Raw genomic sequence first — 11,505 nt, 5'->3', positions numbered from 1 at the left:
TATTCCTACTAATAGCAAATTTATATTTTATTTAATTCTTTTAAAATCTCACCACTATAGTTGATTGCCGTTGACCGGCGTTGACCGCGGTGGGCCGGGCGTTGACCGGCGTTGACCGCGGTGGTCCGGCCGTTGACCGCGGTGGTCCGGCCGTTGACCGGCGTTGACCACGGTGGTCCGGCCGGTCGGACCGAAAATTGGTCGGTGGCGGTTAGTTAGTTTGTCTAACCAAATCCACATTTGCCACGTGTCATCATTTGATTGATTCATACATAGACCAATGAAATGTTGACAAATATCAAGGACAATATTGTCTCATTTTTTTTATTTTGGGTTATGAGGGATTTTTGTAAACTTTTTATTTTTTTTGAGAGATTTTTGCCAAAATCAAAATGGTGAGGGAAAAGTGAAACACCATAGCATTTTTAGGGGATTTGTGTAAAATACCCTTTTTTTTATGAACGACAGTCTACTCTAATTGTTAGCGGGGTTAGTGGGGGTCAACGTTAAACATTTTTTAAATAGGCACACTGCCCGTGAGTGTTGAGGGTCGATCCTCAACCTCATACACATATCATTAGCGTTCGGCCAATTGGACCAAACCTTCAAATGTATAATTATTAGTTTCAGTTAATGCAAAGTATAGTAAAAATTAGTTCAAATATTGTCATTTATATAGTGTTATATTGTTTCAATTATCTTTTTATCATTGGTAATTTCAAACATAAAATTAAAACTTGTACTATTTTTCAATTTAAATAAGTAATTATAATTAAAACTGAAAATTAAACATATATTACTAAAATTAAAAGTTTTAAAAATTTGGACCATAAATAAAAAAATAGAATATTTTTCAATGATTAAACTATCATAAATGATTTTTTTATATAAATAGTAGTAATAGAAGTATAATAGGCGACTAACAAATATTTTACAATAAATATGATTATTTTGAATTTTAATACTAATTATTTTATCATTTTTTTATTTAAATGAGATTAATCTTTTGAAATCAAAAAAATTTAATTTATTAAATTTAAATTAATGAGTGAACTCATGAATTTGTTTTTCTTTTATTTATTAAAATAATTTTTTAAATATAAATACATATTTTTTTATGATATGTGAGAATAAATTATAAATAAATTAAGTTTAGTTAATTTATAGTATCAATAAGTTTTATAAAATTAATATTCTCTCTTTTCCATTTAAGAAGTCTCTATTTAAAAAGTCCTATTATTACCTTTAGAATGTTTTTTCAATGAATATTTTATTTTACCTTTCATCTAATCTTAAACACATTTTATGGTAAATTTCACAACCATTAATAGGTATAAAACATAAAAAAATATAAAAAAATAAAAATAATAAATATTTTTTTAATTTGTATGAAAAGTCCAATGAAACTTTTTAACATGATGGAGAGGTAATAAAATTTATTTGAAAATATATACTAGTGTATAGTTAGAAAGGGGTAGAATGGTCAACCCAAATGAAGAAAATAGTGGAGGTAGAATCAAAATAGTTGAAGCGCGAATAGTGTACAGTGCCGTGTAGTCTTACAGTGAAACATCCGTCTCCAAAAATGAAACCTTATTTGTAACGAACTCAAACACTAGCCGGCTCCGCTTCTCATGAATTGTCTCCGCTTTACTTCTTTATCTGCTGCAGTCGTCAACAACACGCGCTTACCTCTCTATCGATCAGTAGCATCAATGGATGCCAGCAGTTCAGATTTTACTCTCGTATTATCTGGAAAATCTTCTTCCGATAATGAGATCGCACACTCTATAAAGCAAAATAACTCAATTACACTTTCCGACGACAGTTACCGAGTTTCTCTACTCTTGGAATCGGAGATTACTAAACAAGAAAAGGAGGAAGCTTCTTCTTTTAATCGGCAATTTTTTTTCAATTCTCTTTCTACTAATCAATTCGGTAGGTTGCTCATTTGGTCTCCCCGGTTAACTTCCACACATGACGTCGTTTCACTGTGAGCAATTTTTTCCTTTGTTTTCTATTATTGTTAATTCTCGTTCTGTGTGAGCATAATTTATTTTGTGTTGTGCAGTAATTTCTGTGAGCTTCCAATTGGTACTGTTTGTGTTGCTGATATTCAGATTAAAGGGAGAGGTATTGCTATCAATTAAAATTATTTAGTTTCTGATATCTAATTATTTGTTCTGTGTGTCATTGTTGATTAATAATTAACTGATTAGGTCGGTCGAAGAATGTGTGGGAATCTCCGTTAGGCTGCCTGTTGTTTTCTTTTACTCTTCAGATGGAGGACGGTAAAATTGTGCCTTTGTTGCAATATGTTGTTTCTCTAGCGGTTACAGAAGCAATTAAAGATGTTTGTCACAAAAATGTAAGTAGATTTATTTTTACTTTTTGCCTCGATTATTTAAAATTAGTTCACACTTTAGCATGTAATTTGTTCTACGTGTTTTTAAGAAATGTATATTAGGACTGAGCCAAAAGGTACAACCTGGATCACTAGTTCGATTCTCATACCTGATACCTGCCAGTAGGACAATGTTTAGGGATTTATTTATCACTTTTGATGACTTGGCCTGTTGGTTGTGATGTGTGTGCAGATAATTTGAATTTATGAGCTTATAGGACACTGATACTATCATTTTGGCAATATCATATGTTTCAGGGCTTGCCATTTCTAGATGTGAAAATAAAATGGCCAAATGATCTTTACTTAAATGGCCTAAAAGTTGGTGGTATCCTATGCAATTCGACGTATAAATCAAAGAAGTTCAATGTCAGTGCTGGTAATTAGATTATATTTCTGTTGTTCTTAACTAGCACATACTTTTCTGGATATAGGCAGTGTGTCATTGATATTTGGAAGAAGAGCCAAGATCTCTTAAGTTTTGTGTCTGACAAAGCTTTTGCTTTATAACTCGTTGCAGGTATAGGTTTGAATGTTGATAATGAGAAACCGACTACATGCTTGAATGCAGTACTAAGAGAACTATCTGATTCTGCTGCTTCACAATTAAGCAGAGAAGATATTCTTGCAGCTTTTTTTAACAAATTTGAAAATCTCTATGGTATTTTCATAAATGATGGTAAATCTGCACTTTTGAATTCCTAAGAATTCATTTCTTGAATGGTTCTCTCTCAGAACCGATCCCTCTATTAAATGCTTTCGCTGGTTTCTTCATATCCAAATTGTTATATACATTCAGGAAAATTAAGTGGGTTCGCTTAAAAACGTCACTCTGTCTCAATATAGCTCTCTGAACTCATGAAACAAAGGGAGCACAAGTTAATGGATAATAAATTCAAAGTTTACAAGTAAAATCTAACTTCAATGAACTGTTTTATCAATTAAACTGTTGAAGGAATTGATCTTTGTTGATATTTCTTTTGAGATTTTCTTATGGTGGATGGTTTCATAATTACTTCAACACATCTAAGGTGTCAAATATATATGGCCCTTTTGTAAAATGCATAAGTTGTTTATCGATTAATTAGTTGAACATTGTTAACTAAAGGTTACGTTCATGGCTATATTAAAAGAATCTAGAAAATATAGTAAAATAATTTACTTAATAATTCGGTTCATTTCAAAACAACAGACCTTATGCATGACTGTGTTTTGTTCTATTGCCCATTTTACAGGATTCAGAAATCTCGAGGAGCTGTATTATAGAACATGGTTACATAGGTAATATGTTCATTTTGTCAATCACTCTCTAATGGATTACTTTGTCATTGGTATAAATTCACTACTATGAGATCCTAAGAAAGTTTCTCCTCTCATCATTATCTCCTTTGAATTGTTTGTGTCCATACATTTTAATGAGCATGGGAATTTAAATTCAAATTATTGCTGTTTTGTGATATAAATTATGTTTAACAATTCAACAGATGTATATGTTATTGTAAATTTGCGTCAAAGTTTTATTGATTCTTCACAAAGATATTCTGAACTTACTGGGACTCTGGGAGACATGTTGGAAGCTGTTTACCTTAGGATCATTTACAGAGTTCACTTTGTACAGGTGTTATGTTGTGCTTGTTATTTCTGTGTATTGCTATCTATTTGTTTACGTGTTTGTAACTGCTTCACATCTGAAAAATTCTTTATTGGACAAGATGACCCCTGCCTGAGAATATCTCTCACTTGTATTTAGTTCTGTGACCTCTTTTTATCTTTAATCTATTTTGCAAAAGATTCTGCTGAATATGCGAGTTGTCTTGTCGGAAGGCCATAATATGTCTATTCTGAAGCTGCAACTATGTGATCTATTTAACCCAGCTAAATTCTTGAATGTCATTGGGAAGATGAAGTTTTAACATATGCAATATATTTATACTTTTTCTGTTAGCATGGCTGTAATTGTGTTTTGATATTGGTGTTCAGCGGTCAAAGAGTCATTATACAAGAAAAGATCAATGACCGACAAGTGGAGAATGTAATCACTATTCAGGTATTCCCCATCAAATGGTTTTCAGATCAATTTTTACCTAAACTTCACTCCCATCAAAGGAAATGTGCATATTCTGTGTTTGGGATGCCATTCGCGATTGTTTTAGCATTTCTTGCAAGAAACTGTCCTGTGAAGAGAGCAGATTTTGTAATGAACCCTATTCATAACATATTGAACTTATGAGGAAAACATGTTGGCTCTGCAGGCTGCAGCTAAATACTTGCCCGACTTTCTTTAGCCACATTGGCTTATTTTTTTTAATTTCATTTTATTTTTCAATACATAGAATTTTTTTGCAGGAGAATTTATAGTTTTCCGCCAAACTGAGTACAGTAAATTAATGTTCGCCAATTTTGGTTTAGGATGCTGATGCCCATTATGCTTTTGTCATCCTTTTCTTTGTTAAAACAAAAAATTGAACACCTGATGATAGTTCCATTCTCCTTTATACACAGTAAGTCTTAATTCAAAGAGAAGAACACTACTTTGCAAGGGAAATAAATAGTAGCTATGGTGGATTGATATTATTATTCTACTCGTTCTGCAACTTGAAATTAATTTGTGTGTACTTAGTTCTTTTGTTTATTTGTGTATGTTTATTTGCAGGGCTTGACATCTTCAGGGTATTTGTTAGCCATTGGCGAAGACAACCAAATGTATGAGCTTCATCCTGATGGTAACAGGTAGAGTTTTGATTCTGTATGGAGATATGGATTTTTTTGATGTCTGACATAATTATTTATAATTGCATAAATGTGTTTTCTTTTATGCTGACCGTGCATAAGTGTATTTATCAAATAAAAAATCTAGCACATAGGTTGTGCAAGGAAGTATTCTACGTTCTCAGAAGCCAAATTAAATTTTAAGGGAGACTGCAACAGACAGAGATTTGCAGAAGGTCAACTTGTCAGTTCCCCTTTGTCTCCTTAAAAACAGAAAGGGTTTATAAAAATTACTGAAGTTTGGGTTTGTTGGAACAACCTGTACCATCAACTTAGGGCTTAGAGTTAGAGGTAAATGCTGTCATCATTAAATGGCACTAAATAGTTGAGTGCCACCACATATAAGTGGATTTTGCAACTCCTATCATGGCTGTTGTAAACCTTAGGTGTTTGCTTAGAAAAAGAAACCACTTTAACTGAAAAATGAGGTTTTTTTAGAACTTGTAAAATGGTTTCACTCTGGAACATATCTTTTGTGCTGATATATATGGAAGTTATCACGTATCTGCGTCATCCAGCAAGTTGTCCCGAAATTGGTTGCTCTAATACATCTTATTGATCCTGATGTCCTTAGAAAGAACCTTCGTTTGCGGCCTTTCCTAGGTTACAATAACTGGTTTTTGTTTCACTTTGTATTGTCCTTGGATTTTCAATTAACTTCCACAGTTCTAAACATATGTTCGATGTCATCAATCGCAAATCATATTATGAACAGATATTTTGTTAATTATCCATATAAATGTAGGTGGAAAAGCTCAGGCTACCATTTCTCTGGGATATTTATGATTTTTTGAAGTAATGTGATAAAGAGTACCTTAGAACACCTCGAAAGACTCTTGATGTTGCTTCTCTTTTTCTGAAATTTAGCTGCTTGCTTTCTCATCATGAATGAGACTTTTGAGTTATTTTATTTCCTCAATCTTTGCCTGGGTAATGTAAATCTTTAGGTACTTTAAATTTTATGGTTCCATGCTGTTTGTTGGGAAGGAAAAGTGTTGTGCTACGGAGTCCTGCTTCTATCCTTACCTTTGATCCACAAGCCCTAGTAGGGCCGGTTCTTGAGAAACACCACTACTACTAGTACATATTATGGATTATTGTATTTTCATTTCCCTTTTCTTTATGAAAATCCAATTAGGGAGACAGGAGGTATGTGCTCCTCTAGGATTCTAAACTATTTTTCTCTTGTTGCATCTATATCTTCATAACTGCATGGGTAGAATTAGCGGTGTGCATTCGGTTCAAACTGAACCGAAGTGAATCACCTTTTCTTTAATCAAACTGAATGAATTTTATTTTTTTAAAAATAAGTTTTAAAAACCGAATCGAACTAGTCCGTTCTGTTTGTTTTCGATTCAAATTTTTTGATTCAGTTTGCACCAAAAGTGAACTGATTTTTTTTTTTCATTCCCACAACCAAACCAAAAAACTGATTTTTTTTATTTATAATTTCAAACCAAACCAAACTGAATTTTTCATTTTGATTTGGCCCTGATCTTTGCACCTTAGCATCCCAAACTTTGCTTATTAGATAAGACCATTAAGTCTTATTTTGCTATATTAGTACTTTATACCTGAGCGTTTTAATATTTTAGGTGGATATTTGGAGGAGTGCATATATCCTTTGACCATCCCAAAATTTCTCCTCTGATCAATTTACTCATGTTTGTAATCAGTTTGAATAATTTCCATAGAGTCTATTGCGTCTTAGTTTAACTATGTGGAAAAGATGTGCATTGATCTCTCATATCTTCCCTTTTCACTTTGCTACTTTTCAAGAATTTTATAGTGGGCCTATATGCATCTTTAGTCCTGCCACTCGGTAACAAATATCAGTATACAAAACGTAATGAGGCAATTGGCATCTGCCTTACAGCTTTCAGAATTTATTTATTTAGCAACTACAGTCGACCCTCTAATAATTAATACTCAATAAATTAATAATTCTAATAATTAATCAAATTTTAAGAAACCAATTTCAATATTACGTCTTATAAAGTATTCAATAAATTAATAATTCTAATAATTAATAAATTTTTAATCCAACATGTATATTAATTATTAGAGGGTTGACTGTATACAACAACTGGAAGCAACAAGCTGATACTTGTCTGTACTCTTCAATCATTATATACTTCTGTTGAACTCATAGTATTTCCATTTGATTTTAAATCTGCATGCTTTGATTCTACACAGCCCTACCCTAAATTGTTGTCTTAATATAAGTGATCACAATCTTCTTTCTTATGTGATAACAGTTTTGACTTCTTCAAAGGACTAGTCAGAAGGAAATTGGAATGAAGATTCCTCATCACTTTCAAATGGAGGCAACATGTGCGAAACAGAGGATTTTTTTTACGAACACATTTTGTCTTTTTAACACTTATTAATTTAACCCACAAATTTTGTTTCATTTTCAAGTGTTTTTGATACGAGACCTTATAAAAAATGAAAATATAGCCGTTTTTCGCCTCCTTTTTGTAATCATTGTTCTCTCTTAGGTCACATTTCTTTTATGGAGTATCAATAAGTGGATATCCAGTCAAGATCCATCAACTAATCAATCATTTATTAGAAATTTGGTCTCTTCTATGCCAGCTAGGAAAGGTTACAAACAAAATAAGGATTTCTGTAATTGATTCTGTGCAGTGGCTACATCATTGTATGTTTGTTCAAGTCTTCAAGGGACATACTATCTTTTTAGGCTTACTTTAATTGGGATGGCTAGATTAATTGACCCTATTATGACCTATTTGTCAAAAAAAGAGCATGGTTTAAAGGGATTTTGTCATTGTTGTATTACCTATTACTACTATTGATTTGTTGAAACATGCAGGGTAAAGAAGTAAAGATTCTTTCTCCAAGGCTGATCATTATTGAAGTTATGGGGCACTCCAAATCAGTGGTATGTTTGTATAATTGTGGGTGCTTTTGTTTCTTTTTCATCTTTCAATTTATACTCTCTCCGCATATTTGCATACCGTGACCATCTTTTGTGTTGGGATGGATAAAGAGAAAAGGACACCTCTACCCTCTTAAGCTGCTAGCTTCTACTTGGAACCAGTTTTTTAACCGGTTCAACCAGTTGGGCTGGTAACCGTATGTCAGTCCAGTTTGATTTTTTTTCCTTCTAAAATTTAGAAATACGGTTCGACTTCTTCTAACTGGAAAAAACCGCAAAAATTAGAAACCATTGACCGGTTAAGCTGTAAAAGTTGCGTGGTTCTTTAATAAACCGTATGAACCGGTGGTTGAACAAGCTGTAAATCGATGGCCACACCAGTTCAATTTTTAAAATACTGCTTCGAACTAAAGGTTCAAACTTTATTATATATAGGCTAATAATGACCTAGAAAATTCAATCCTTCAGCAAAAGTACTCGTTTTAACCAAACTTTTAAAAAGTTTCGATCATAGCCAAAATTGCATTATATGGTTTCAATTTTAACCAAACTATCCTAGTCATTGAATAAAATATCTCATTTTTTATTCAATTTTAAGGGATTTATAAAACTGAAACCCAATAATGCAATTTTGGCTACAATTAAATTTGGTTAGAAGAACGGAGAACTTTTTCTTGGATTTTTTGGAGAATTTGGCCTTATATATATCATTGAAGTGGTCATGGCCCATTACAAAGGCTCCAACTTTGCAGAAATTGTCTCTATCATAGTTTGGAAGTTAACATTATGAGTTTTAGTCCTCAAAAAGCTGCATACAGAATAGGAGAAGAAAAAAAGTGCATTAAGTTCTATTTATTTGTCATTTTTTAAAACGTTTAGGTTCTTGTTTAGGGTCCCCCCAATAAGCCAAAACACGTCAACTTGCAGCTTTTGTCTTGCATGAAACCCTGTCTGTTTGCCCACACGTTAGGGATAACATACATATTACTCTTTTTGCAAATTATTGTTCTACGTATAATACAAATGTTATGTTCTTCACTTAGTAGTTCTTTTAGCTAAATGTTGTATAAAAAAATGTCTGATTGTTGTCTGTAGCTATGATGGTGCGACAAGTGAATCATGGATTAGATTCTTAAAATGTCAGTTTTAACCCTTATAATTATTGTCCAACTTGATTAAGTAACCAGTGATGGTGATGATTGACTGTTCTTGTAATGGTAGTTTTGGAATGTTTCTCTTTAGATAAGAGGGTTAAGGTTGGAATTGGATGAATTGCTGTTTTCTTGGGTGTTTAGAGAGGTTAGACTCCATTAGGCAAAGTAGAATTAGAACATTGTTTAGCCGTTCTTTAAGCAATATCGGGATCAAAATTTCTTTTCAGCCCAGGATAAATAATGTGTGAACCTTCGAGTTCACCTCTCACATGCTGGCAGCCGGAGTTAAATAACATGATACATGTGAACCATCTCCAGTCCATCTCTGACATGCCGGCAGCCGGGGCTAAATGACATGTGAACCATTTAGTCCACTTCCAACATGCCGGTGGCCCGGGTTTAACTTTCATCTAGCCCTGACTTCACTACGAATCCTACTTCTCTTGAAAATTTTCGACGGTAGTCTGGACTAGAGCCTATAAAGAATATTATGATAAAACAATTTCAAGCAATGATGAGTAAAAAAATGTTGTTGCTTGTTCAACTTATAACAGTAGTTTTTTAGGGAAAATTATTATTACCTTTGAAGTTATGTTAAAATTATTGCTTTTTCTTTGGATCTTAAAAATTTACCGTTTCTCTAATATTTCAATTTCATTTCTTATAAGGTTATTTCAGTTATCTAATATCTATCATTTTACTTCTTATAAGGATATTTCAGTTATCTAATATATAAAAACAAAGGAGAAACAATGAATTTTTAAAATCTACGGAAAAAAAACAGTAAGTTGGTATAATTTAAGGAAATGATAGTAAATTTCTCTAGTTTTTGTCTATTTGTCAAAATATCTTATATATTTCAAATTAGAGACCAAGTAAAATTTCTGGTTCCATCACCATATATACAATGGTATCTAAATTTTTTTAAAAGGGACAAAAAAATATTTGAAACTTTGCAAGAACCCAGAAATCACTGCAAGTAATTTTAGAAGAGTTGAGTATAAGATTATTCGGTTTTGTGGTGATGAAACTCATCATTGAAATAGTAAGAAAATCGAGATAACCTGTGAGCCTATATCAGTAAGTTTATGGACTCTTATTTTCTTTTTTTTTATCTTATTTTATCGGTTAGCAATATTGATCACTAAAAATCTTAAATCAATTTGATTGTAATTTTGAACGATTAGGATCTCGCCAAGTGTGCAGAAACGAAAAATATCTCTATACCCTCAAAGTGTAATAATAGAAACAAAGTCTCAACATGTAGAAATGGGAAAGGATATGATTGGTCATGGAGAAAGTAAGGGATGAGGAGGTTGACATAGAGAGACGAGAATGTCCATGAAGACGAAGGAGATGAGTCAAAGACATAGTTTGCATAGCCACATGGTGGACCTAAGGTGCGTTGTGGGTGAAAGATACTTGGGATAAGAGGCAACATAAACACAACATGGCACTACATGTACAAGCTTGGACAAATTCCATTCACACACTTCATTCTACCTATTGTAACCAGCCTCGGTTTGGTTTAGATGTCGGGATAGATTGCTGAAGTTGAAAGATGATTAAACGGTTGAAATGATATTTTTTAAAAATATAGTTGTTTGGAAGAGCTATTGTGAGCCGGTGAATTTTATCGAATAGGGCCAACATGTCGAATACGCAACAACTATAGTTCAACTAAACAAATTTTAAATTTGCATTTGTGTGGAGATCTTAATTAATTATAGGAGATATTTATGTATTAGATGTTCAAATCTATCTAGTTGGTATGCAATGTGAGAACTGGAGGAAATTCAAATTTAAACTCTTTTACAATTCATATCAATGAAGCTATTTATTAATCTTGTACTACCAATGAGTTATAGCTCAAATGGTATGCGCAATGGGCCATTGGCGGAATTAGAGATTCTACATTAAGTAAGGCCTCGCAATATGATTTAATTTTCTATATTAATCTATACAATTTTAAAAAGTTGGGGGAAGCATTTATTGTAGCCATTGAGTTGTGGTAATTAATTTTTTTTTAGTTCAACAGGAAGAATCTAAATTTAAATTAATTTCATTGATGACTGACAATTTTTACTGTTGAAATAAAATTAAAGTCTGGTATTTAAAATTCTATCATTAAAATAAATAATTCAAAGTTTAATAATTTTCAAAATCAATTTTCCATAAAAGAGAGATCAAATTTGTTGATGAGATCTTTTGGTTTATTTTATTGTCCAAAGTCGGCAAAACCACACATAAGAAAATGAAAATTTAGAAAAGAAGTC

At 32.4% G+C, this 11,505-nt stretch overlaps 1 protein-coding gene across 9 annotated transcripts; it reads left to right on the top strand.

Moving 5' to 3' along the window:
- Positions 1-1,515: 1,515 nt before the first annotated feature.
- On the top strand, positions 1,516-10,941 carry LOC126656452 (biotin--protein ligase 2-like). Of its 9 annotated transcripts, none has more exons than XR_007633240.2 (11): positions 1,517-1,993; positions 2,072-2,133; positions 2,220-2,368; positions 2,663-2,783; positions 2,925-3,083; positions 3,640-3,685; positions 4,385-4,451; positions 5,058-5,134; positions 7,432-7,507; positions 8,010-8,078; positions 10,417-10,941. XR_007633240.2 is itself a non-coding variant. In XM_050351038.2 (10 exons), the coding sequence occupies exons 1-9, from the start codon at positions 1,635-1,637 to the stop codon at positions 7,472-7,474; spliced, it is 1,083 nt and encodes a 360-aa protein (XP_050206995.1). In that variant the 5' UTR covers positions 1,517-1,634; the 3' UTR covers positions 7,475-7,507; positions 8,010-10,941. The 9 variants fall into 9 exon arrangements, 4 of the variants coding, with proteins under 4 accessions (XP_050207009.1, XP_050207018.1, XP_050206995.1 ...); XR_007633238.2 differs by having other exon boundaries at positions 9,457-10,941; XR_007633236.2 differs by having other exon boundaries at positions 8,010-10,309.
- Positions 10,942-11,505: the final 564 nt, after the last annotated feature.

This window comes from Mercurialis annua, linkage group LG1-X (genome assembly GCF_937616625.2).
Source record: "Mercurialis annua linkage group LG1-X, ddMerAnnu1.2, whole genome shotgun sequence".
NCBI classification, from domain to species: domain Eukaryota; kingdom Viridiplantae; phylum Streptophyta; class Magnoliopsida; order Malpighiales; family Euphorbiaceae; genus Mercurialis; species Mercurialis annua.
Note: the sequence above shows the minus strand (reverse complement) of the source record. Positions and strands in the feature narration are given on the sequence as shown.